General features: G+C 44.7%; 1 protein-coding gene across 2 annotated transcripts in view; it reads left to right on the forward strand.

Moving 5' to 3' along the window:
* Positions 1-27,577, forward strand: part of LOC142776646 (uncharacterized) — a 64,933-nt gene that overhangs the window by 31,241 nt on the left and 6,115 nt on the right. Inside the window, exons 7-9 of one of the 2 annotated variants that reach the window (XM_075880640.1) lie at positions 17,001-17,192; positions 21,343-21,456; positions 24,346-24,455. In XM_075880640.1, coding sequence (XP_075736755.1) covers positions 17,001-17,059 — 59 coding nt within the window. In that variant the 3' untranslated portion in view covers positions 17,060-17,192; positions 21,343-21,456; positions 24,346-24,455. The remainder of the gene's footprint in view (positions 1-17,000; positions 17,193-21,342; positions 21,457-24,345; positions 24,456-27,577) is intronic. The other variant, XM_075880638.1, reaches the window with a different exon arrangement.

Below are 27,577 nucleotides of genomic sequence, written 5' to 3' on the forward strand. Positions count from 1 at the left end.
AGTGGGTGAACCTCTAGCCTTACTACTCGATTGATCTTCGATGGTGATAGAAGGCTCTAGATCGCGACCGTTGATGTACACGTCGCACGCCGCTGTCGCACGCCGCTCGTTGATGTCGCACGCCGCTCGCTGGTAGTGAGCGGCGTGCGAACCCTTCAATCTATGGGCCAGCATATGTGGTATGATATTACACTATACGACGTGAGAAAAAGATGAGAGAACAAATTCAGAAAAGTATACCTCCATTCATTACCCATTTAGCAGTTAGCTTTGTCTTGTCTCAACTCTTCCTAATAATGCCGTGCAGTATGTACTATGACGTAGTAGGTCAAATAAAAGCTGAAATAAATGACTTAGTTAGGTACCACTTAGGACTGCAGAACAGGACCAGGCAAGTTATAAACTAGTCGAAAACGTGCAATGGATAAGTTTATTTTATATACGACGTGCCCACGTGGTACCGACACCTACGCACGTTTAAACTTTAAACAAAAACGTTTGCTGGTCAACGCGTGTTGGCGACGCATAATACGTGATAGGTGAGCAGGAATATATCCTCGAGCTCTTTTGGGGACATGATCACTTTTGCGTGCTTTTGCGTTGTGTTGTGCACTGACTGATACACGTACTAAAAAGGCGTGAGCTTGTTAAGCCGTCATCGTCGTGGCAGCACACCTTGCATCGTCCTCGAGGAGGAGTGCCCCAGCTGCCTGTATCGTTCACAGCTGCGGCGAGGGATCGTGCGATTGTGCGAGCTAGGATATTACTTCAGCTTTTTGGCGAGCCTAACTGCGAATTTCTAAGCGGGCAATGCAGAAAAAAAATAATAGCACGCGGCGCATATTTTCGTTTGCTGCCACGATGGTAGAGTGTGTTTACGTTTACGCTGGCTGTCCCAGCCTTCGGATTTGCTATATTTAGGCAGCTTCGGGTTGTCTCGGGATCCCGACAATTGTGACCACGACGTTATTTCCTGTCTAGACCAGAAGTAGCTGACTGTCCTCTGGCAAGCTCTGGCTGCCAGAAAGCTACCAGAGGCCTGAAGATTGAAAAGCCCCTCTGGTGCTTCGCGCGCTTGTTGTGACGGCCGCACGCATGGACGGATGAACGCACCTAGCAAAAAAACCTAAACTCACGAAGTTGCTAATTTTTATTACAGTTGCCTGTTATTCTATAACCTTGCTAAGACAGTAGGTTCGGTCAAAGTTGACCTTAACGGCGCTAGTGCAGAAATAGTTGTCTCCTCAGTGCCCAAGATGCTCTTGCTGAGGCAGCCATGGTTGCTTCAGTGGACCCTCTGATTGCAAAAGGGACCCTAGTATCAGCTGAACGCATGTTTCGGAGTATTCCTGCAGAACTCAGAGAGTTGGTAGAGTAGAAGAGCGATGACCGTCTAATATAATATGCGGCAAGTTATGTTGCTCGAAATTAAGTTTATGACGCGTTATAAGTGCATGCCCTGCAATACCTTTCTTTTGTAAGTCTATAATACGGAAAGCACAAACACTTCAGTCACTGCGATATGTGACAATGGAGGCTTTTTTGTATCCCTCACAGCAGCTTTTTAGGGCACTATAGAGGCTGCAAGACATCTTGACTGTTTTTTCAGTCTAGAGAAACTCTGCAGGGACAGCATAAAAGATGTGATGTTGCTGGTGAAGGAAACCTTTCGTAATGTCCTAGGTTGCATCCAACATGCAAAAGCGCTCACAACAGTTAGCCAAGTTCTATGTCCTGACCATTCTGCATTTTTATGCAAAAGCGCGCTAAAATCGCGACCGGAACGGCGTGAAAAATTGCATGCGAACATCAGTCGTTGCTCATAATGCTTCTCTTGTTGCAGCCATGTACTTTGAGAACACTGTAGTGTTTTGTGCCCATAATGTTTTGTTGCTTGTCTTTCTTTCTTTTTTACCATGTTATGAAACTTCGCTATCTCGGGCAACATCTACAGCCGCGGCATCGTCTTGGGAATAATTAATTCTCAAGCTCTCAGTGGATATGCACAAATGTGAACGAAACCACTCGTAATTGAATATATACAGGGCTTATGTCACGAATGTTTTACTACATGCGGAACCGTAGACGCTTGGCTTAATTGTACTTGTGAATGCGATTGCGGCATGCAAATGACAATTGTCAATGGCAAATATTTGAACAACTCAAGCATTCAATTTTTTAACATCTACAGTGTTCGCGAAACTTTACGAATCGGCCACATCCTCCTGCGCCCGTTATCTGCACTTCTTGGGTCAGCTTCCTTTTCACGCTAGCTTAATACGTCGGCCTGTTCATGTTCTTTGCACTTGTTTTATATGAGAGGAAGTTTTAAAAAGCATGCTTAATAAATCCACGCTTCCTTTTTTTTTGGTGAACACCAAGCGCACACAACTTTCTACGTATTGCTCGGGCTATGAGTTTTGCGTTCTGTAAAAACCCACGCACTGGTTCCCCCCGTTCGTGGCGTCTACGTCAGGTTCCACTCCCGAGCGCGCTCCCTGATCCTACTACCCCATTCTAGAACAGTGTACTACAATGCGCTCTCATATATCGCTGTGCGCGCATGCTTGGTTGCAAGCTCCTAGCAGCGCTGGGTCTTCAATTTCCACACCAAACATAGTAGAGAAACATACGAATGGAAACACAAACGAACACCAGTGCTTCTCCGCATTCCCGCGTAATTTCGTTTGTGGGGGATGGTGCAAATGTTTTTACACTTCGTCTTATGGGAGCAGTAAAAACAGTGAAAACTGCATGCGCTAAGGGCAAAGAATAACGAGCTATGGCGCATGGCACGAGCGGTTTTTTTAGAGCGGTGCCGGTACCCAGACGCTCACTCTAAAAAAAGCGGGCTCCATTTCTCCTTCGGCGCAGCGAATTTTCCTCGTTCGAGTGCCTTAACCGTCGAGCCCTTTCGCGGAAAAGACAAATGAAGCAACGTTTCTTCTTCAGTGTTAAAGTTTCCACTCAACCATGGCGTCATGCAGCACGCATGCGCACGCTGAACCTAACCAGCCGCGACCAGTTGCGTGCGATTTTTTTCCTTACAATTGATGCAAGCAATGTAGCAGTGACCTTTATACTTTTGTTTTATTCGTGTAGAGTAAAAGCCTTCTTTTTTATCGCCAGGAACTCGCACAATGCTCTCCACACTTCCGTGTGTGTCTCGTGTTGTAGCACACTACCAATTTGTCACGGATACAAGGATCTCAGCTTCCCTTAACATGCTTGCTATATCGATAACGTAGACTGTACAATTATAATGAATTTTTTATCTGTCGACTTACTTGGTCAGCCTGCGCATTCTTACTTTCGCACGGCATCAATAGCGCTCATCAATTCAAAGATACGCATGAAAAAGCCCCACAGTTAATTTTTCAACATTCCAGGAAGCGTGATACCACTGCCGAGTCCATGCGTGAAAGCACGATTTTATACAATTGCAGAAGTTATACGTGCCGCTACCGCCATATGTTTATCAGTCACGCCGTGGTGGGTTTGGTTGGTTGATGAAAATTTTATTGGAAGTCCGGCAGAGCTTTCGCTGACCGGGCCTTAGGTCTCTCGCGTGGGGACGTGAAGACTTAGCCTGGCCACCACCTTATGGGCCGCTGCTTGTGCAGATCAATTTCGACACGAGGAAGTTTTTTGCCGTGATTTGAACAGAAACCCATGGGTGTTCTTTGCATTTTCCCCCCATTGAAATACGGCCGCGTGGCTGGGAATAAAATCGGCACCCGCCAGCATAGTCACCCGACTCCCAATAAGGCTATGCTATCACGGCAGGTGAAAGCACGAAGAGAATTGGGCTGCAAAGTTCCATCGAGCGTTTATTTGCCAGACTGCGTTACAGTCATCAGAAACGTTTTCAACATTACCATAAATACACTTTTATAAAAAGTAAACCAATAAGTTCTGTCCGTTAAACCAATTTGATTGATTTGTGGGGTTTAATGTCCCAAAACCACCATTTGATTATGAGAGACGCCGTAGTGGAGGGCTCCGGAAATTTTGGCCACCTGGGGTTCTTTAACGTGCACCCAAATCTGAGTACACGGGCCTACAACATTTCCGCCTCCATCGAAAATGCAGCCGCCGCAGCCAGGAATCGAACCCGCAACCTGCGGGTCAGCAGCTGAGTACCTTGGCCACTATACCACCGCGGCGGGGCCGTTAAACCAATTTTTCCATCGCATGTATTTTAATTGCTCATGCCAGCCCTGAGAGTTTCGACAGAATTTTGCAGGCGAGCAGTATGCCACTCTCGTCCACATGATTCTCCTTTGTCGTGTGAACCTCTGCACAAAGTGCACTTCTAGAACAGCTGTGCACAGCAGGTAAGTACTAACACTCTCACTCACCTCGGCGAAAAGAGTATTCCAAATCCAGTGTAATGGTGAGCACTACAGCCACACGCTAACAAAATAATTGTGACACGGACATTCACCGCAAGTTGACACGCGAGGCAAATAGCGAGACGGATCTGAAGCAGCGAAGCATGTACGGACAGCATGCTATATTATTATTGTAAATTTGCCCACTGTAGCGCTAGGTAATTCACTCAAGTAATCGAGCTGCCGCGACGCCAGCAGCCACTGCCATTTCTCACGAAAGAATGCCGTCAAGTGCGAGGTCATCTCTTGTTTCTTTTGCACGAATCCCTTTGTAATGTACGTATACACTATTGAGACGGCCATTACCGCATCCCAACCATTGTGATTGAAGGGCTAGCGGTGTACTGTATCCACGGCTACGGTCACACTTTAGGTAAGCGCGTAACTAGAATATAAGCAAACATTAACACGAAACAGCTAAACGAAGTCGATGCGACGAGGGAGACGAAGTCTAGCCTACATGTTGCGCCCTCTATAAGTGACAAGTGGAAGAACAAAAAAAAAAAAGACGTTAGCTCTGAAATGGAGAGCGCACCGCAAGTGTTTGCCTTCTCAGAGGCTTCAAGAAAAAAATATTTCTCGCAGTCGTCGAGAGATGGCACCGCTATCGGAATGCCATTTTCATTCTAAGCATGGTTTGTGGTCATCGTTCTCGCACGAACATGATAAGCTCTAGTAATTATTTTGTTCATCAACGTGCAACCGTTGATAAACTTCCAATTGTCTAAGAATCTGAGACAATATATTTATGTGCGTCCAATGTTGTGGTACGGCCACGTAACGTAAAAAAAGTTGACCGAAGCTTACCTGTCACTTGTGCCACTATGGTCAGTCGAAATTCCTCCATATAGTTTGGAAGTAGAGGAAGATGAAGGACAGAATCAGCTGACAGGTGCGCGAGTGTGCCCATCAGCCGTTGTGACTCTGAGGTTGTTCCTCTGTAATTGCGTCTATACAGAAGTCACTGACCCCGTAACATATTGGCGGAGATGCTGGGTAACCATCAGGCAACGGAGCTCCGCAGCGGACGCCGCATCTGTTTTGCAGCCATGGCCAATGCTGAGCCTTCCGCGTCAACGTCAGCGTCTCCGACGAACACGGCGTCGCAACCATACGTTTTCATGCCACTCAAGGATCCGGCGCATTCTGCGGAACCGATGGCGTCGACTTTAACGAATAATTGTCCATGTTCAAGTGAGTGAGTGTGCCGAACAGATGGGATCGCACACTTCAGTTGGCTAATGTGCCGTTTTACTTGAGAGGCACGGCGAAGGTGTGGTACGAAAACAACGAAGAAGAACTCACAAGCTGGGACCATTGCAAAGAAAAGATGCCAGAGGTGTTTGGCAAAACCGCCAGTCGTAAGATCTCCACCGAAAAGGAATTGACCTGCCGTGCCCAATCCCTAACGGAATCATACGTCGGATACGTTCAAGACGTGCTGGCCCTCTGCTCAAAGGCTGAAAGCGACATCACAGAAGATAACAAGGTAGGGCATGTCCTGAGAGGGATTGCCGACGACGCGTTCAATCTCCTGCTGGGCAAAAACTGTTCCTTCGTGGACTCGATCATCAAAGAGTGTCGTCAATTTGAGCAAGTAAAAAGTCGCAGCAATCTGCAAACATTCGCCCGACTTCCAAACACCGCTGCAACATAGACTTGCGAGGACCAGTCCCCACCACAACGTTCATCGCCGCCAGAAGTCCTGACACGCATTGTTCATCGCGAAATGGAAGCAATGGCGCCCTCGGCGTTCGATTCGCGCAGTAATGATATTACTCCTGTTACTGTTCCTCTTGTTCAAGCCATCGTGCGCCAGGAGCTTGAAAACATCGGAGCGCATTCCGTGTGCCATGTCACCGCACCCAGAGTCAGCGAACGCCCATACGCGATGCCATCCTTCGGCCGACGGTTTTCTCGACGTACTCGATACCCGGCTGAGTGGCCAACTGCAGATGACCGTCCTTGATGTTTCAACTGCCACCGCGTTGGACATATTGCTCGTTACTGCCGCAACACATGGTCCTCGGCACCTTGTGCAACGACCAATATGACCCGTATCCGTGGTACCACCCGCACATTTTCACCTGCTGAAGAGTCCCATGCTCTTGACCATTCAAAGAACAATTGGTACAGCCGCTCGTGATCACCACGTTGGCACCAGTCTTGTTCGCCGCAAATACGTCGCCCATCGTCCCGTTCACCGCAACCACGGCGCTTCTCGTCCCCCGTGGCTTCCGGCCGCATCGTCTCGGAAAACTGAGAAATGCAGCCCATGGAGGTGGTGCTGCAATGAGGACTTCCGCAGCAAATCCTCTCTCCGTTCTTACTAGACAAAGTGTAATAGACGTTGAAGTAGATGGCGACCTGAACAAGCACTTGTAGACACCGGCGCAAGCATTCGCTCATGAGTTCAAGCCTAAGCACACGTTTAAAGAAAGTTCTGACACCAGCAGCTGCACAAATGCTCCGTGTGACCGATGGCGGCATGCCGATGGTTCTCGATCTGTGCACTGCCACTTAAGTGTAAAGGACCACACTGCTTCTGTCATTTTAGCCGTGATTGACCACTGCCCTTATAACATTATTCTAGGCCTGGACTTCTTGTAGAACCATTCTGCTCTTATTGATTGTGCTACCGGCGTCCTTCAGCTAGAACTGCCTCAGATAGTCGCTGAACACCACACTGCCCCGCCGTGCCTGTGCTCTCATTCAGCGACCTGAGTCGCACTTCGGGTGGCTGCCTGAGGAGCGACGTCATTTTTACCACACAGTCACAGGTTCCCGGTGGTCAATATGTTTTCCTTCCTCTCAACGACGTCCTCTTGGAGCACGACATCGCCATTCCCCATACGCTTGTGACTGTCACTGACAACTGTACCTCGCTCCCACTTCTCAATTTCAGGTTTTGGCCTCAATTGCTTCCTCGTGGCGTGTTTTTAGCCAGCGTATCCAATGCTGACAAATGCGAAATAGCGGCTCTCACCACCGAGATTAATTTACTTCAGTCTCATGTAGCTAACAGCATCTGTTCTATGCCGAGTCGTTTCTCGAAGAATATTGAATCCGACCACAATCCTGCGCAAGCCAACGACCTCTATCACCTTCTCTTGTCAAATACCGACATTTTTTATTTCGACGAGAGACCTCTAGGGTAAACATCGACCTTCAGCACCGTATAAACACTGGTGACGCCAGTCCCATTGGCCGACGTCCCTACCGTGTCTCCCACACCGAGCGCAGAATTATCCAAGCGGAAGTTGACATAATGCTCAAAAAGGTGTCATAGAACCATCAAGTAGTCCTTGGGCTTCCGCTGTCGTCCTTGTAAAGAAAAAGGACGGTGCCTGGCACTTCTGCGTCGACTATGTCCACCTGAACAAGATCACGCGAAAAGACGTATACCCGCTACCACGCATCGACGACGTGTTGGACTGCCTGCTCGGCGCTACGTACTTCTCGTCTGTTGATCTTCGGTCTGGCTACTGGCAGATTTCTGTCGACGAAATGAACCGCGTGAAGACGGCCTTCATTGCAGCGGATGGTTTATACCAGTTTAAGGTGATGCCTTTTGGACTATGTAACGCCCCTGCCACATTCGAACGAATGATGGACTCTCTCATGCATGGTTATCAGTGGTCTACTTGTCTGTGTTACCTAGACAATGTGATGGTCTTTCAATCTACTTTCGATAGCCACCTTACCTCTCTCGCTGCAATTCTCGCAGTCTTCAGAACAGCTGGGCTACATTTAAACTCCAAAAATTGTAAATTTTGCTGCCGTCAGATTATCATTCTGGGCCATCTTGTAAATGCCGATGGCGTAAAACCAGATCCTGAAAAGGTCCGCGCCGCCCTTAGCTTTCCGGTGCCTTGTTCTACATTTGACGCCCGGAGCTTCATCGGCTTATGTTTCTACTTTCGTCGTTTTGTGAAAAACTTCACCTACGTTGCAAGGCCACTCACATATTTGCTGAAGAATGATGCCACATTCTCATAGGGCCCTGAGCAGGCTCAAGCGTTCACCGCTCTCATCGGCTGCTTAACTACGCCCCCCATACTTGTCCACTTTAATCTTTTTGCTGCCACAGAAGCTCGCACCGACGCCAATGGCCATGGTATTGGCACTGTTCTTGCTCAGCGGCACCACAGCAGACAGTGCGTGATAGCTTACGCCAGTCGCCTGCTTTCTCCCCCTCAGAGGAATGATTTCATCACCGAGAGAGAGATAGTGTTTAGCCTTAGTTTGGGCCGTCGCCAAGTTCTGGCCATATTTATATGATCGCTTGTTCTCCGTCGTTAACCACAATCACGCCCTCTGCTGGCTGACTACTTCTCTAAAGGACCCGACTGGACGTCTTGGTCGCTGGGCTTTGAGGCTTCAGGAATTATTGTTTAGCCTCAGCCTATAAGTCGGGCCGTTTGCACATGGAGGCAGACTGTCTTTCTCGTCATCCGACAGACTGTCTTTCTCGCAGCGGGATCAGGAGGATCCCGTTGCGACTGACCTGGAGAGCAGCGTGATGGCGTTTACTGATATCAGCGATAGGCGCAATAAACAACGACGGGATGAGTCAGTGCGCACCATCATCGATGCCATCCAGTCTTACAGCCTTGACGCCGAATCCAGTATGTTCGTGCTGAATGACGGCATCCTCTACCGCCGCAACGTCAGCACTGAAGGCCCAGAGCTTCTGCTTGTCATTTCCCATCATCTACGGCCTGCCATACTTAAAAAACTTTATGACGCACCAACAGCGGGACACCTCGGTGTTTCCCTCACATTCGACAGCGTGCGACGTCGTTTCATCTGGCCAGGACTGTACCGCACCGTACGTCAATATGTCACCACTTGCGACCTTTGCCAGCGCCGGAAAAGACCTTCTTTGCTGCCAGATGGACAGCTTCACCCAATCGAAGTCCCCTCTGAACCATTTCATCGCGTGTGACTCGACCTTCTTGGCCCTTTTCCGACGACTACACTGGGAAATAATTGGATCGCCGTCGCCACAGATTATGTGACCTGTTACGCGATAACAAACGCCATGTCAACCAGTTCCGCCAACGACGTCGCAGATTTTCTGCTTCATGACGTCATCTTACACCACGGTGCACCCCGACAGCTGCTTACAAACCGCGGCTGCTCTTTCTAGTCCAAAGTTGTCGACGACCTCTTTCGATCGTGTGCCACAGCGCCAAGGCTATCTACTGCCTACCACCTACAAATCATTGGCCGGCCTAACTGAACGTCTCAACCGCACACTCACAAAGATGCTTTCGATGTACGTCTCCGAGGATTATCATGACTGGGACACCAGGTTAGCCTGTGTGACCTTCGCATATAATTCATCTCGACATGACACCACGGGACTCTCACCTTTTTATCTTTTGTATGTTCGCGACCCCATATCGCTATTCGAAACCACCTTACCTCTCAAGCCATCAGCTTGCGGGTACGCTCGCGAATCCGATGATCGGATTCACATGGCTGGTCAAGTTGTTCAGTCTCGTCTCACCAGGTCACAGGACATGCAAAAAGCTCACTACGACCACCGGCATCGTAATATACTGTTTGCCCCAGGTGACCGGGTCCTCCTCTGAAAACCGTGTCTCCGTATAGGTCTCTCCGAAAAACTTTTGTCTCAATACGCAGGACGCTACTTAGTGTTACGTCAAGCTAGCAACGTCCACTACGAGATAAAACCATTGCACTTCAATACGTCACCAAGCTCGTCACTTGTTGACATTGTTCATGTTTCGCGCATGAAACCCCACTTCTGTAGCACTTCATCGGACTCACGCCGAGACGGCGCTCCAACGCCCGGGGGTCCTGTTTTGAAGTAAAGGAAAAGGAAGGACAGAATCAGCTGGCAGGCGCACGAGTGTGCCAATCAGCCATTTTGATTCTCGCCTGAGGTTCTTTCGCTGTAATTGCGTTTACACAGAAGTCACTAACCCAGTAACAATATATAAACTTGTTCGCGTTCGTAGTTAGGTGTGAGCGAACACGTTCAAGTTAGTGCCGCTGTGGTGAATTGTTGATCGTACTCTTGTTCATTAGGTTCACTCTATATGTATGTATGTGTACTGTGTGTCCTTAGGCTACGTAGAGCTACATGCAATGCGTCAACATAATTTAGGCGTCCAGTGTCAATAATCATAAATGAATGGACTGACTCACCAAATATCTGCCAGGGAGCCTGGGAGCATTTCAAAATGCATCGCCGCTAGTAACCTATTTTCAGTATTGTTTAGACCCTATAGATAGTGCCAGCTACCGCCTACTTCACGGCTGTGACTCTCTTACACCTACAGGTACTTATATAACGTTGAACATCTATCGATCGAAACTGCACTGCTACTGAGCCGAGATGGTTTCGCTGCGATCCAGCTATGGTTTGGAGGCACATCTCGGGGCCTTTGGCCCCATTACCTTGTGGATAACGTCGGCAAACTCGGAGAATGTGCGAGAAATAAATTCAGCAAGCCTAGCGGGCACTCACCGAGTGAGATTTTTGTAGTATACGGGTCTTTCAAAGTAAACGGCGTCTCACTTGCCGAAATAAGTTTACTAGATCCGTCGTTCTGTTTCCCGACGTTTTCATCACTACAGGTTCGTCTGCTTGTTTTTATAACCATTTCGTTCGATATCAAGCTTAGCGGGACCGTTTTTGTCATTGTCAGTGCCGTGTGCTCTTTATCAGTAGAGAATTGATGTATTCGCTATGCCTACACTTTTTGCTAACCCGGGATCAGCCATCTTTAATTTAATGGGAAGAAACACGTTCATCCGTGGAAAAAGGAGCAACGTTTTTCCATTTAGCCACGAACATTGGGGACATCGTCCTTTCTCCCTAAGCGTCGAAAACGTCACTCAATTTTTTATGAGTGTCTGGTCTTGATGTCCAGGCGTATTTGTCCCTTCAACCCGGTTATCTGCAATAGAAGTCTTCCTATGTGACATTTGTGCAAAAACGTTACCCGGTTTTTAAAATAACCTCAGAACGTCTGCGAAACGCGAGAGCAGGTTGATATCGACACATGAGCAAGTTAATTAATGCAGTTGATCAGCTTCTGTCCACCACTGAGTTAGATTTGGCTGCGCTTCGCAGAAACCTTCAACACCTTAATAAAAGTGTTAACGAGCTCGCCGAGGCTAACAAAGCACTGCATGCCGAAGTGAGAGATTACGATATGCTGACGGACATAGACTCTGTGCAAGAGTACCAGGACCAAATTGCGGGGAGCGTCCGTATTCTAAAACATCACATCGAGGAGCAAGAAGTCCGAACTCCCGGGCCAGCCATGTCGAACGATGAGTTGCCAGCCGACTTTTCTCTGCTACGTAAATCAGCCGCGTCCCATATTTCCGGTGGCACCGGTGCAAGGCAATCTAAGCTGGACCTAATGAGGTTCGAATTCTGGCCGAACTGATTCAAGACTTTCTAAGCTGGACCTATTAAGATTCGAAGGGTCCCCACAAAATGGCTTCCATTTCACGACCTCATCTTTTCTCAACGGCCTTGCGTCCAAGGCGATGGTCGGCATACTCACAACAGACAACAGTTACGAGGACGCCATTTATTTGTAAAGAAGCGCTCCGGAGACGTGGGCATGATTAAGCGGAGGCACCCCGAAAATCGTTGCAGTCCACTTCACTACATCGGCGAGTGCTAGAGCTCTGAAAAGCCTTCACGACACTGTTCAAGTAATCATAACAATGCTCAAAGGCCTCAGCGTCTCGGAATTAGGCTACTCTGCCACGCTGTGCAAGGTGCTAGTGAAATTGAATTCGCTCGACATAACGGTAGAATATCACAAACGACGGTGGCTTGAATTGTCCAGTGCGGACAACCCGCCATGCTCGGCAGAACTTCGACAATTGCTCAAGTACCAACGCATCGAGGTCAAGTGGAGAGAGAAGACCACCTACCAACGAAAGATGTCGCACAGGAATGAACTACATACCTCTGGCAGCCGCAAGAATCAGCCAATAGCATCAGCGGTGTCCTCAAGAGCGCCGTTACAAAGAAGGCGCGCCTTTTTTGCCAGCAATCACACCCAGCGCTGAATGGTGACGTATGGCTTCCTGACTCGGAGAAAATTCGCCTTCTGTCGACGACTGGCTGCTGGTTCAGATGCATCACAAGTGGACATCGAGCAAGAGACTTACGACGTAAGGTGAGCTGCTCACATTGTCATGGAAGACGCGCTTCTTCGATGTGCTTTGGAAAGGCTAATAAAGCGTCTCAAATAAAGACCCCATCACAACACGCAACAAGCAGTACCTTCATGTGCGATGAGTCAGATAGCAATACGAGCCTCGACGCAATACTATTGCAAACCTTCAGAGGATCGATGAAAGGCTCAAAAGGTATCTGCTGTATAAGAGGCATTATGTATAGTGGTAGCCAGTCCAGCTGCATTGAAGAAGACGTTTTCTAGGAAATTGAACCTGAAGGAGTTTTGAGAAATCGGCATGACCGTCAACGTGTTTGGAAGCAAACATGTTCGAAGTGCGCGTCGGGCACTCGTTGAACAAACCTTACAAAGCCAGTATGATGATATATAACATTTCAATGAAGCAATTGAAATAAAGCACATCTGTGAAGTGGTTGCTTAAGTAAAGTGCCTAGAGTATACTTACTAGTGTTCCAAGTGTAGCCATCGCGTTGGCACGGAGAAGAATGCCTTCCACTGGAGGCCGCCAGATGTCAATAGCCGCAGGGACCGTGCTCTGCCGAGCCAATGGCCGAGCAGCCAGAGCCAGAGCCCCAAAGTAGTGGTGTTGGCGGCGTCTCTACCACGGCCGCGGCCGTCTCTCTGCCAACGCGCACGTCCGGCAGGGGCCAATGGGCTCTCCCAGCCCTCTTAGAACTGTAGAACACTGGTTTGGAGGCGATGCGTAATTAAAGCAATAGTTTTTCGTTGCACTTTAAAAAACCTACGTACACACCGTTATCATTATTAAGGTACATAATATCGAGTGCTTGATAACAACGTTACCAATGAATAAATGAATGCCCGTGGTTTCTGAGGAAAAATGTCAACATTATTGAAGTTCCACAAAACTCAACAGTGAAACACGCGGCATTTGGTTGACTTAATTATGGCACTTTATTTACTTAATATAAGGCGAATTTTCTATTGGTGAAAGGTAGGATGAGTTCTTTGCATGAACTTTATTCTCCAATGATGTTGACGCTAGCTGAACTTATTAAATGTAAATAGCTTAAACTCATAATTAATACGGTCTGAGTGCTACAGCACATATTGATTTGTTTCAATGCGAAGCATTTCTTAGCGAACGTCGTTGACTTTGAGCATATCTATCTATGAAGCCACCTACGACTCTTAGCTCTCCTGGCCGTATCACTAATGGTGTCCATACCAAACTTGGTATGGCATGACATGGCTGCATGAGGAACATGCCTGACTAGTTGTTACATGAAAATCATGGCATGTATGTAATGAATGTGATCATTTATATTCCATGGTTCTGCAGATCTTGGGGTGGTTGCGTTCACATGGCATTTTGCAAAACTGGCATGTTTTAGCATTATTACACAGTGAACCCAAGTGACAGACCCTAACATGCCCCGCCGCGGTGGTCTATTGGCTAAGGTACTTGGCTGCTGACCCGCATCTCGCGGGTTCGATTCCCGGCTGCAGCGGCTGCATTTCCGATGGAGGCGGAAATGTTGTAGGCCTGTGTGTACAGATTTGGGTGCACGTTAAAGAACTCCAGGTGGTCGAAATTTCCGGAGCCCTCCCTTACGGCATCTCTCATAATAATATGGTGGTTTTGAGACGTTCAACCCCACATATCAATCCAGACCCTAACACGAAAATCATGACATGCGTGTCATGTAACAAAATGACTACATGCCAAGCTCATGATGCGCTCGCGGCTGTTTACATATGCCGAATTTGATAGCACAATACATGAATAGATGACAAAGATATTGGACTAGTGCAAACGTAATAAGCATTATATGCGTGTCATGTAATAACATCACTACTTGCTACGCTCCTGATCCACTCCCGGCCGTTTCGCTAGCTTCACATGTACCAAACTCAGTATTACGCAACACAAATGAGCGACATACATAAATGACACATCCAAGCATGATAATCCCGACATTCGTGTCATGCAACAACATGACTACTTGCCACACTTTTAATGCGCTCGTGGCTGTTTCACTAGCTTCACATATTCTAAATTTAATATTACGTGGCGCCAATAGATGACGAAGGTGTGTGGTTAGTACAAACAAGATAATCATGAGATGCGTGTCATGTGAGAGCGCGACTACATGCCACAGTCAAGGTGCCAATACATTTCGACGTGACGCGGTGTGCGTGCTTACCGGCGTTCATTTCGCCGCGTCACACCGGCGTTGCCACGCCAGGCGCCGGTCCTTCCATATACTTGCAGGTGCGCGCCACGCTGTGTTTCTTTGACGCATGTGCGTTTCAGCACGTCCGGCGTCCCTCCATCAGGAAAAGAGGGAGACGCAGCTTTGTCTGGGTAAAGCATTGGCATGAAATGCAGCATGTCACAATTCGCGCCGGTTGCCGTCAAACCGCGCCGACGAACGCTGGTTGCACCTGGCGTCAGATTATAGAGTGCTCGCGTTTCGCTTACGTAGTGTCGCTGTGCCCAGCGTGTGCGCGCGTAAATGCTACATTGAATTTTATTTGGCCCTTCATTATGCACTCGCGGCTGTTTTGCTAGCTCCACATATACCAAATTAGGTGTTACGTGATGTCAATGAATTACGAAATATATGAATGGTGCAAACGTGACAATCCTGACATGCGTGTCATTTAAGAACATGACAACATACCACGCTCACAGCATGCTCGCGGCCGTTTTCGCTAGCTCCACTTATACTAAATTTAGTATCACGTGACCGAATAGATGACAAAGCTAAACGAAACATCCAAACATGATAATCATGCGACGGAAGTCATGTGCGCCATCATTTTCCTCCACCTCATAACGTTTTTCTGATTTAAAGTGATATATCATCATTTACCATTCGTGCTTCGCATTTCGTCCATCCCCACTGTACGTAGGATCTTATATTTTTTTCATTGTTGAGGATTTTGGACACATTTTTTTGAAACACATGGCACCCATGCGGACATTGTCAAGTGGTGCAAGAAAAACAATGAATAATAACGAATTAACATAAAAGGCTCATTTTGTAGAATTACGGGTGTTACCGACGCCGGTTTAGGCGAGAAATAATTTTGGCCGTGAAAAGTAATCGAGAGTTGCAAATAAAATCAATAGTACAAAGTGTGAGTGAGCTTTTCACGGAAACTTTTACTAATGACACCATCGACTGGAATTCTGAAGGAGCGCTATAATAGTAGCAATTACTAAAATGTTTTTCACTAACAACAGCTGGCACAGTTAGTCTTCGATCCTTTCACTTTATGTATTTACCCTACACGGCTCAGCAATCTGAGTATATTCAACTAGAATATCCTAGTTCACTGTAGTTCTGGGTCTGCAGGGGCACTGAATAATAAGACGCACTCGTTGTTAGAGAATATCCACACACACACATAATGAAAAAAAAGGAGCTCTCCTTGCGCCTCCTTTTTTGCGACGACATTCAGGTTTCGTGAAGAGACGCCAGCGTTAACAATGCACCCAGAAAAGAAACACGGCAAAAACATGCGGAGGCATGCGCTATGTGCGTAACAGCAGAAATGCCCCTCAACTACACCGCAAGAGACTGGGTTAACGAACGCACATCCGAAGTGCATCCAAAGCGCAAGCGACGCGCGTTCTCGGTGTGCCCCGCCGCTCGGATAGCATGGTCCCTAAGTGCGTCGCCGTCTGGTGGCCGCCGGAGGAATGCGTCATTGGCAGTGCAAGCGACTCCCATTGGTAGTGCTCGGCGGTCGGCACACTAGTACGTATACTCTAGGCACTATGGCTGAATTACCCGAAGACAACTAATTCATCAATGAGTTAAGAAATTATCGTCATTAATTAGCTGCAGCACTTTGCTTTTGGCATATCACTCAGGAAGAAGGCATTAGCTTAATAATTGGCTCCGCCCAAGTTTGAAAGATTTTTGTAAAAGAAGTCACTTAGCATAAAGATCACAAAAGTCTTCTTTCCATTCAAACTGCGCTGAATTGCACAGTGTAAAGACGCTTAAATGATGCAACCATTCTTCTACTCGCAAACGCAAACTTTTGTGTGCTACGGGCAAGTATCTGCATGAGCGACGGCCTAATGCAGAAAGGTGGCAGCTCTAATCGCCAAGAACATTGCGCAACTTTTTCCCGTGATATGTCTGGTTTTCATTCATGGCGTAGAAGTTATGCACAGCGTGAATTACGTCCGCCTCGCAACAATGTGCTCATTTTAAAGGGATATATCAACCTTCCTCCTTCAAGCTTCGCATGTTATTGATTCCCACAGTACGTGGGACCTACGAATTTTTTGTATTGTAACATATCTGGGTTTTATACATCTTAATTTTAAGACACATTATTCTTCACCATTTTCAAAAGGCCACTAAACTCAGATTTGCTAAGAGACACATGTGACTAAATTCTTTTCTCGCTTCCATCGCAGCCTACATATGCTCGTCGTACGAAGACATTGTGGAAGACGTCCGGACAAGCCTGTCCTGAATGCTGGCTCGTAGAAAAGCTGGCTGCTGGTGTACGGAAGCAGTGCATGGCTTCTGTTTAGTGTCGAGGGAGGACTGCACACAGCCACCCGGTACTTGAATCCAAGGAGCACGCAGAGCCAGCGTGTTCAAAAGTAAGCTTTTTTCTTTTCCTTTCAAAAAGTGAGCGCTGTAAGTTAAGTAGATAAAAGTCACCTTTGCAGATAGTTATGTATCCAGGGGGAACCAATGTCAGACAAAAATTATCACGGTCAGCAGTGCGGTTGAGTAAGATTCAATATTGAACTCATTAGTGACCACAGCAAAAGGCCATGTATACATAAATATTTAGGCCAGTCACATTTTACATAATTTCACTTTTAAGAGTTCTAGCATCCCGGTGCTCAGAATACTGCAGCAGAGTTTAGTTGCGGCTTGCATGATTTTGTTCGCAGAACAATGACCACTAGTACAGAGTCCTTGATGTAATGCATATTTTCTGACCATGGGTCGATGGCATGATCAAACATTAAACTGGTTACCGTTCAACTATTGGCTGGTGATAGCAAGAACTGACTGCTCGTCATATGAGCAAGTAATAATTTGCTCATTCTCACTGCCTTGCCCGCCTAATCATCAAAAGCGAAATTAAACTTTAGAACGGGAAATCCAGGGCCATAATCTTGCTCAAAAAATGTTTCAAGTGGCACTGTGTAGAAAACGACTGCCTCCAACTTTTGAATGCAGACATACTCACTTACATCAGTTACGAAAATTGCATTATTCTAATTGATTGGGCAGCTGACAGCATTACTTTCTTTGTGTCCTCCTGGCCACAGCTTATCCGCAAACGTGTTATTCGCTGTTTTTGGGGCTGAATAATATTTTATCTACAAAGCACATCTCTGAATATGTGAGAGCTATTTACTAAGGTTTTTAATACCTATTTTTTTTCACGATCTAGTGATTGATTTGCCTTCATGACTCGCATGTATTGTTTTTATGTGCAAATAGCCTTTCTAAGATAAATCTTTTTGTTGTGATAAAAAACTAGCACAACAATCATTTTATTTTTACTGCGGCATGTTTTATAATAATAAGGTTTTTCTAACCTTAGGCATTTCATTGTCTTCTGCAAGTTCATTTCATAAGTGCAATCAATAAGTGATTTCCTAATGTCATACCCCTACTGAAACGTTCCGTATGAAATCTTACGGAAAATATATGGACTGCGTAACATTTCCTGATGCTACATACGGAAAAAATATGGAGTTTTATGGAAATTAACGGAAGTTGTATGGCATTTACGGAACGCTTCTTATGGAGTATAAGGAAGGATAAGGAAATGGTATGGCGTATACGGAAAGCTTTTTATGAAGTATACGGAAAGATAAGGAAAATGTATGGCATATATGGAAGGCTTTTTATGGAGTATATGGAAGGATAAGGAAAGATAAGGAAACTTATGGAGCATACGGATAGTTCATGATAGAAGATATGGAAGGATAAGGAAAGTGTATGGAGTGTACAGAAGCTTTCATAAGGAAAATGCAGAATGTAACGTCTTACGGAAATATACAGATTTTGTAAGGTGCTTACGAAAATGTGCAATAGTGTATGAAAGGCATGTGGATTGTTGCAAAAATGTGGAAACTCTACAGTTGTTGTCACATTTTCAGCAGGAAATCAGAGCTCTATAAAGTTATAAATGAATGCACAGTGACATATATAGTACAAAAAAATAACGCAGGCTGGTCTGTGTTGTCAGTCACCGCTGTTCGCCTTTTTCCAGAATGAATACAACTTCTGCAGTTGATCAGGTTCTAAAGTCTGTCACACAGAAAATGTGTCATTCACAAGGAATGACAATAACAGTCATTTTACTTGCATGCTGTCACACGAAAACAAATCACGCAAAAAAGCATAACTTCAAGGGCTCGTTTTTTGGTAGAAACAATAATAATGAGAACTAAATTCAATGTGAATGAACTTGTCAATATTAGTGAAATTGTTCTCATTACCATTGGCAAAGAGAAGTGTCATTTTAAAATATCGACCATGAGCTTAGCTCTCCTGAGCACCGACAAAAGAAATAAAAATCTATGAAAACTAATTTCTTGTAGCCTAAAAATAATTTTTATTGATAGTATGTGCTCCTACAATATAAATACAGCTATACACAACTTCCCACAGCTTCCCGACAGAAACGAGGTAGGGGCAGAGGGAGTGGTCAGAAAAATAATTAGGTATGAGAGCACAACTGATATGTAAAAAACACATAATGGTGCTTATCATTGATGCACGGATGGTCGTGTGTAGAGCTGGGTCGTTTTGAGATTTTCAAAAGCATTGTTTCAGACCGCCATGCAGATTACGCTTCCATTGTAGTGCTACATAAGACACAACTTATGGGCCAGCTTTAATGAATAAGAAGATTATAGGTTAAACAAATGCTTTAAAATATATCATATCAAGGTGGCATGGACGCATACAAGCTAGGTAAAGCGCAATAATGTGAGGACGCATGAGCTTCTCTTGATGCTTCAGTTCTACATAGATGCTTCAACTGTGCTGCAAAGAAATCTAACCAATGTCTGTGTGTGCAACATTGTCCATTTTAAACTATGTATATGTATATATAAAATTCCTACTGCGAGTTAAGCTACGTAGCACTCCATAACTCTTCCTTTAATTAAGGGCAATTTTTCAAACAATCAACATTATTCATTTTCTGTCTCATGACTTCGTGCCCGCAATTCTTGGTTTGGCTCGATCACAATTGTTCAGCCCTTATTTTGGAGGAATCAAAAAACATCAACCAAAATTTTGGAACTGCTTCTCGGAATATTGCCTTCCCTCAACTGCCACAGCTTGAGATGAGTCATATAGCAAGTCTCGCGCATGCCTAGGGCCTACCCTTGAAGAAACTGGTCCGGCTGTGAAATGCTCAGTTTTTTCTCAAATAAATTTTTTGGTTTGAGTTTTCTCACTTCTCGAGTCCCTTCACAATCAAGCAGACCCAATGTTCCCCTTAACCTTTAATTTTGTTATATTATGAAATAAATAAAAAAATAATACCGAAAATAAAAATACTAATAACTGTTGCGCAAAAAACACAGTCCCACATACGTACTTGAACGCAATATTGCATTTATTTTGTTTTAGAACCTAAGGCATTAGAAAAGATAGCAGTACAATAAAAACGTTGAAAAAAAACAAAAAAAAATTAGACTTGGCGGGACTCGAACCTGCGCCATTCAGTTGTGCTCGCGTACGTGAACTGAGTGCGTTAGCTTGCTAAGCTATTCGCGCAAAGGAGTGCACGAGAGTTTAAGTAATGTATATGAATTTGCTTTTTACACGCTATGTGTTGGCATATTTATGTACGATATGCGATCGTATCTAGTGTTGTGTGCATATGTTTTGGGATTGTATATACGTCACATGCTTTTCGCATGTCTTTCAACTATAGAGTGCTGCCCCGCCGCGGATAAAAACAAGTATTTTTACACCCACACACAAGCTTGAGCAGTTGAAGGTTTTTTCCCGGGGCTCTCTTGCAATTGAGTCGGCCACCAGAGGGAATTAGAGTGATACGCCATTAATCCCTGCATCTAGCTGTATTCCACTTAGTAGCTCTATCGCTTGAAGACAAATCGAGCGCGGGGCGTGACGCTATTGCGCACGACCATGCCTCGCGTAGTGGCGACATCAGCTGATTGCGCCGGCCGGCTTGCTTCGATTTGCTTCAGAGCAAAGAAATGTCATACCTTGAAAGATTGCGCACTGCACTATGTCAAAATGTTACTGCTTTGTAGCCATCCTATGATTCATTGAGAATAGATAACTCTGATATCACTACTGTAGAGCTTTGCGTCAGCGACACGCACCGAACGTGAAACCGCACTACGTCTGTCGTAGAAGCAGTAGGAAGCTGTCGTCTGCTAGAACAAAAACAAAACAAAGACCTGGAAAATATTCATAAGTTGTAACTTGTTGTTTGAATAACCGTTTATCACTTTTAAAGTTATTTTGCCAGATAACATACATTTTTTTCAGTTTATAGCAGCGACAGATGTTTTTTTTTATTTTCCTCACACAGATATCTAAGTCAAATCCATTCACAGCTAAAGCCACATGTTGTTTGTCTTCTTTGTTTTCGTGGGCATGCCATTTCGGTGCGTCTATGTGTTCGCGCTGCTACACACGAGAGCACGAAATGTTAAATTTACGCAAGGAAGCGCCGTTCCTCGTTCGTGTGATGTGCTAAGATTGCGCCCTATTCCCGCGGTTGTTCGAGTGCAGATCAAGTGCGAGTCGTCCAAGGAATCGGCGGGTTGGGCGGGCGCTCGAAGGACTCCGAGGTGACGGCTGACGCCTGTGGTCGCTTCCCTCAGGACAGTGTGAAAGAAACTAAATGTAAGGGGGACACTTTTTTATGTAGACCAAGTATGCCACTCAGTGCAAGTGTGTGTTGCTGCACTCGAACGAGGCGTCGTGAAACGGCAACCTTACGCGCCTTTGGGAGTGCGGTTGCCGATTCGCTTTGACAATGCTAACGCCAGCAGGGCCATGGCGCATCGGCGCGACCTCACTGGAGCTAATTCGAGACAACTGCGGCAACATGCATGTGTATGGTGATCGATTTTTTTCATATGTGAAATGTAGTGAGGAAGACGCACATGGCGCTTGCTACGTTGTTGATTAAACGAAGCCTGCAGTGCCATTTGATGCAAAGCAGCATTTTGTTTACGTTCGCGGGCGATACAATTTGTAACTTGGCTCGATTCACCTAGCCAACCGCCTAAGTGGGTTGATTAGCATACGTTCACGGTAGAGCGTTATTATGCCCCTAAACAGTGGCGTGTGCTTGTTAAAAGTTATAATGTGCGTGCCTAGTGTAGAGAGAGTGAGGTGTTCGTGCAATCTGCATGTGTACCTGCAAGACGCCTTTGCTTGTAACTAATAATGTACCGGCCAGCACCTACATTGTACGCCTGACTTTGAAGAAAACTTGCATGCACAATGTGCGATTTTGTAATCTGCCAGAGTTGCTTTTTATAAAATAATACACTGCCAGCAAGTTCAAATTATGTTTCGCTGCTGTGTGGCAGGGGTGCGGTTATCACGCTGTTGTGTGGTTGCTGATACAAGCACTTATAGTTTTAATGCGTTAATATTTCTCATCTAACTCATCAGGTGTTTGGCTGTTTCAGCACAAACAAGGCAAAGAGAGAAGGAAGACGGGTAATGACAGGACCAGTGCCGAATTTTGTTTGCAGGAGAATACCCATGTTAGTGTATTTATTGTGACAGCCTTTCTGTGTTGCTTTTTTGCCCAATTTATGCAACAACACAGTTGTCAGCAATATGAGAGAGAACACTGAAATTTGCTTTTAAAGATCATGGAGACTAAATGCCTAGTAACTCACAGCACAAAGTAACAACAAAAGACATCAGTGTGATCAATGTGGATGAGTACAGTCTTGCATCTAAAAATTATATTGTGCAAAATGTTGCCTAAGTAAGAAACCTCTCTATGTTTGCAAATAGTGTGACGTCACTTCGAGCACCGTGCCAGCCATTCCCTACCTCTGGGCAAGGGCTGGTTGGCAAGGAAGTTGTTTGTGACGTCCCTGATAGACCACTGAGATGTATGCGATTCTAAACCTGTAGCCTAATATATACGTAATCTTTTGTGCAGTTACATCGCTGCATCTGACACCTACAACTTATTTGCATATTTACATTGCTCCCTTAGGACCTAACAAACAAACTTGTTTGCATTGTCACTTCATGAATCTCGAGCGGTAAAGGTACTGAGTATATGTGAAACAAGAATCTCTGCTTATTACATGAAGACATATGAGGCCTTCGATAAAACGAGTTATACCTCTATTGAGCTTGCGTACTCGTCGGGGCGATTCATACATGCAGCTTCAGCAACTGGTATCTTCCAGCCCGGTGACCTTGCAATTTTTTTCTGCACACAGCGCAAACACCGAGATGTACCCACTTCGCAGATGGTCGCATCAAGTGCATATTTACCTTGACTAAAATGTCGAATCAAGTTTTTTTCATCTACCGGTCCCTGCCATGAGTGCTAACATCTTTGCAAACAAGACACATTGTTATTGACACTGCACACACCACACACAGTATTCTCAGTTGAACTGATATTCTCAATGCTTTTCAATGCACATTACATGCCGCAATCAACAGTGCACATTTTTGAAGACTATGCCGCTTTTGCTCGCACAGGCCACCACGTGTGTTCACTTCAAGATAAACAGACAGCGTGGCAAATATTTTACCACACAGTTTACCACACAGCTGGATGTTTGCTGACACATACTACAGCTAATGTCGACATTGTAACGTGAAGTGTAAGCTTTGAAAAATTAAAACTTGCCCCGAATACTGCACGACTGTACCGGGCTGAGCCACCAGCGGGAGTGTTTTTCGAGCCACACCTTTTACATGTGCCAGTGACATCATGCTGTGACGTACCTCGGTAGGGGCCTATCAGTGCATACTTTATGTGAATGAGGGTCCTGTTAGTGAAAGCAGGCATTGTTGATTTCGTAACTTGTTCATGCCCAACTGGACCTTCATTTGCACAAGTTGTCTGACTGATATTCAGGCAAACTTTTGTGTAATAATGTATACAGTTGGCAGTCTGTGCTTGCCCCATACTGTTGTTACTGGTGTTTCTTGTTGTTACTTTGCACTGCTCATTACTGCTCACCTACAGAAACTAGCCTATCTTGCCGCTGTTTTGGACAAGCTGCAGCTGGCAAGTGCGATAGTGTTCATAACTCTAAATTCTCGAGCAAAAATTATCGTTTCATATTCAGTTAGTTGCATTCATATAAGTACATTATAAGAAATCATTGAATAAACATGAATCCGTGTTCCTTTACATTATGCTCACAACTTTTATATCAAATTGAATGGTGTTTATAAAAAACATGGGTTTTAGCTAAACTTCATGCTCTTTTCTCGAACAGCTGACAAAACCCTGTTGCATGCTTACTTGCCATGAATCGGGCTGTGTTCGAAGTACATTGCAATTCTTCACCGGACAGCCAGTACACTTCAAATTGGGGGAACATTTATTAACCATGGATTGATTAATTATGAACGGAAAGAAAGAAGCGGCAGGCCGGGATACTTGATATTGGCATCCGTTTTGCTACCCAGCGCATTATCATGCAAACTTCCTATAGAGTGGTTATGCGTCTTGCATGTGTGTCTGTAAACCAAGAACTTTGGGTAGAACTATATTTATCTTACAAATGGTTGCAGGACTTTGGAGGCTGTAGGGCTGCCTAGGAATGGTGGAATCCCTGGACATGTGTTCAATCTTGCTGCATCAGCTCCTTAGTGTTTTCACGGCATCTTTACCGATGTGTTGGGTGAGTAAAGCAAGCAGGTTTCAACACAAGGGAAAGTATAATATGGCAGCACCTCTTGTGCGTGCCTTACATCCCAAGTATATCAAATATTTATCTTGCCTTGTGGCCTGTAATTTTTAAAGAGACACTTCTTTTTGCTTTATATTTGAGTCTTGATGCTTCGACAGCAATGTATTTGTGTTTGACAGCAAGTGTTCTCGAACAAATAACTGATCTCAATAATGACAAAACACCCTTCATACTTGGTCCTTAGCATAAGCTAGCACATATCTGTAGCAGATTCAATTATTCATTTGTTGCTGGGATGATAATGGGCAAGTAGCAAATGCAAACTCAGATTGGAGTGGTCGGTGACGTCTGTTTAGGCTCTCCCATATGTCTTTGCAACCAGAGTTACTTGTGGCCACATATACAATGAAGCCACATGACGTGCATTCTAAATGAGATTACCATATCACATTTCACTGCATCTTAGTATGCGCCAAACAAATGCAGATATCATTAGCTTGCCACTATATAGGATACTATACCAATACAAGGTTGAAATTTAGTCGTGGTGTTGCAGCTGTGTATGACTCTACAATGGATGCGTAGCCGTGATAATTTGTCTATATGTTGTCGCAATAGTAATGTTACACACATTGTACGATATAAAACAGGTCCTCGCTTATTTCGCTTTTTTTCGCTATGCTTCTTTCTTGTCTCTTCTTGCCATGTGTTCCTCCTCACTGTACAAGGAGCAAGAGCAGTGGGCACACAAACACGTATTTAAAAAAAATGTTGTAAGGTGAGCACTGAGAAGCTGAACACTTCCAAAAGCCTCAAAGAGGTAAAGGTATTGTTTCTAGCTACTTTTTGGGCACCCATAGCTAGTTGTGCTGCTGCAGTTAAAAATTAAGTTAAATGTTAAAAATTAATTGGAGATGGTTTGGCACCCATAATTGCAGTTACGGTACATACAGAACTAGGTTTCAATGCGTAAGCAAAATCTGTTCACTCTAAATCAATCCTAATGATATCTGAAATTCAGGAAATATTCACAGAAATGCTCAGGAAAAGGCTAAGTGGTTGCCCCTTGAACGTGAAAGAGATACCCTTCTTCTAAAAGGTCAATAGACAGTCTAGTAGTCTCGATATTACATGCACTATAAAATATTCTGGTGTGGTGCTTTTCATGCATGTTATAATGAGAGGGGTTTTTAATAGAACTGTTGTCACTTTGCCCTGCATTGCTGAAATTGTTCACATAGTTATAATACAAGAATCACTTTATGCCTTTTGATTTTATGCAAATGGTTTGCTTACCCAGTCGGTTTAACTTGATTTGGATAAAATCATAAATGCTCTAAAATTTTTTTTACTATACAGCAGGTTTATTTTTAAAATACGCGACCATTGATGTGAACGCAGTTGGTGGCGTGCTTGATTAATCCTTCACTATCACCACTCTAACTACACCTGCTACCGTGCATAGTGCGACAAAAGTAATGGTACTTAACATTACTGGCTGCATACAATTTTATGTCTCAAAATAGGTTAAGAAGCCAGGTAAAATGTGTGTACTTTTTTGTTCGCTCCAACTAAATATTCTGGTCTACTCAAAGTAGCTTCCGCTCTTTTAAGGTCCTCAAACTTTTAGGTGTTCAAAAGAAGTATCAATGCCATATACTTTCTTTGTCAGCCTACTCACCACTCTAATAATGGGAATTACTCGACAACATTACCCAGTAAAATAAAGGGATGTTATATAAAGTAATGTCAATTCAATTGTCAAAAAACGTTGCCAAGTTACGTTTTTGTTCACTTTTCTTTTCACAATTTTGTTAAGGTTACTTTTGATAACTTCCCCTATAGTTTGTTTGGCATCATTTTCTGCTAGTTCTCATTATAATGTGTTCAACAAAGACAACAAACCCTTAAATTTATAGTTCTTTCCTTTACTCATGAATCTGAAACAGTGAATCTCAGTAATCTTAGCGGTGTGTGACTTGTTTTTTCTTTTGATCAGTTGTGCATGTGTTCAAGTACATGCATTTAGGTGGGAGGGCGAACTATTGCGTCCTCCTGTGACTAGCAGATTTTCTGAGAACTGACAGATGCATATTGGTGCCAAAGAAGTATAGGGATATTGGAAGTAATCATAACGTAATTGCAATCGTAATGTAATTGCCAGTAGGCAAAAAAAAGGTGTCCCACACTCGCCATAATGGTAACAGGCAGCGCTGACTGACTCTTCCATGTATAAATGCACATATATACCGTACAAAATAAAAGAGGGATAGCCGCCATGGTAGCTCAGTTGATAGAGCATCGGACATGTTATTCGAAGTTCGCAGGCTTGGTCCCTGTACAGGGCATGTTATCTTTTTTTTCTACTTTTCTTTCTTTACAATACAACACTTCTATTCTTCTTGAAGATTTTCTGGTGTAAAAAAGGTACCTTATAATCTGAAGAGGCAAACAGAATGTGCTAGTGTACGAGTTAGCTCTTGTAGTGGTTACAAGCAAGATATGTTTTGAAGAATAAATCATTCTGCCACTTGCCTTAAGAATGGCTACAGGACATGGCGCTGGATGCACTTTGTTATTTTTGAATCAAGCTATCTTGTATTCTATGTTTATAAATTACATGGGATACACTTGACGGTATCACACACTTTAACGCCACAGAGAATATGCAGCGAATAATGTTATAAATGCGAAATTGCATAAGGATAAGGTGAAAACTGCACCCTCAACGAGAATGTACAGGGAGCACAGGGTGCAGGCGTCATTCCTTCCGCCCGTGCTTTTCAAGTGCGAGCTGTTTTCACCTCGTTCTGACCAACTAACTAGATTGAGATGTGTTGTTATAGTGCAAGAGGATGCTCCACGGGAAACTAGGTTTGTCTCAAACTCTGTGTGTGTCTATCAACCTATATGGTGCCCGGTTCAAGAGTTCATGCAGTCTAGATCTAAATAAAATAAAATGGACCGTGTAAATAAACAGGATCGTGTAAAATGTCGTTTTCGTGTGCAACTGTAGTTGTGGTTGTGCTGAATGACCTTTCTTTATATACACTGCATAACAAACTTTCTCCTTTAGAGTCGAGTGCATCTTCGGATCGATTGTAGGTGTTTGC

The sequence above is a fragment of the Rhipicephalus microplus genome, chromosome X (assembly GCF_043290135.1).
Source record: "Rhipicephalus microplus isolate Deutch F79 chromosome X, USDA_Rmic, whole genome shotgun sequence".
Classification (NCBI taxonomy): Eukaryota; Metazoa; Arthropoda; class Arachnida; order Ixodida; family Ixodidae; genus Rhipicephalus; species Rhipicephalus microplus.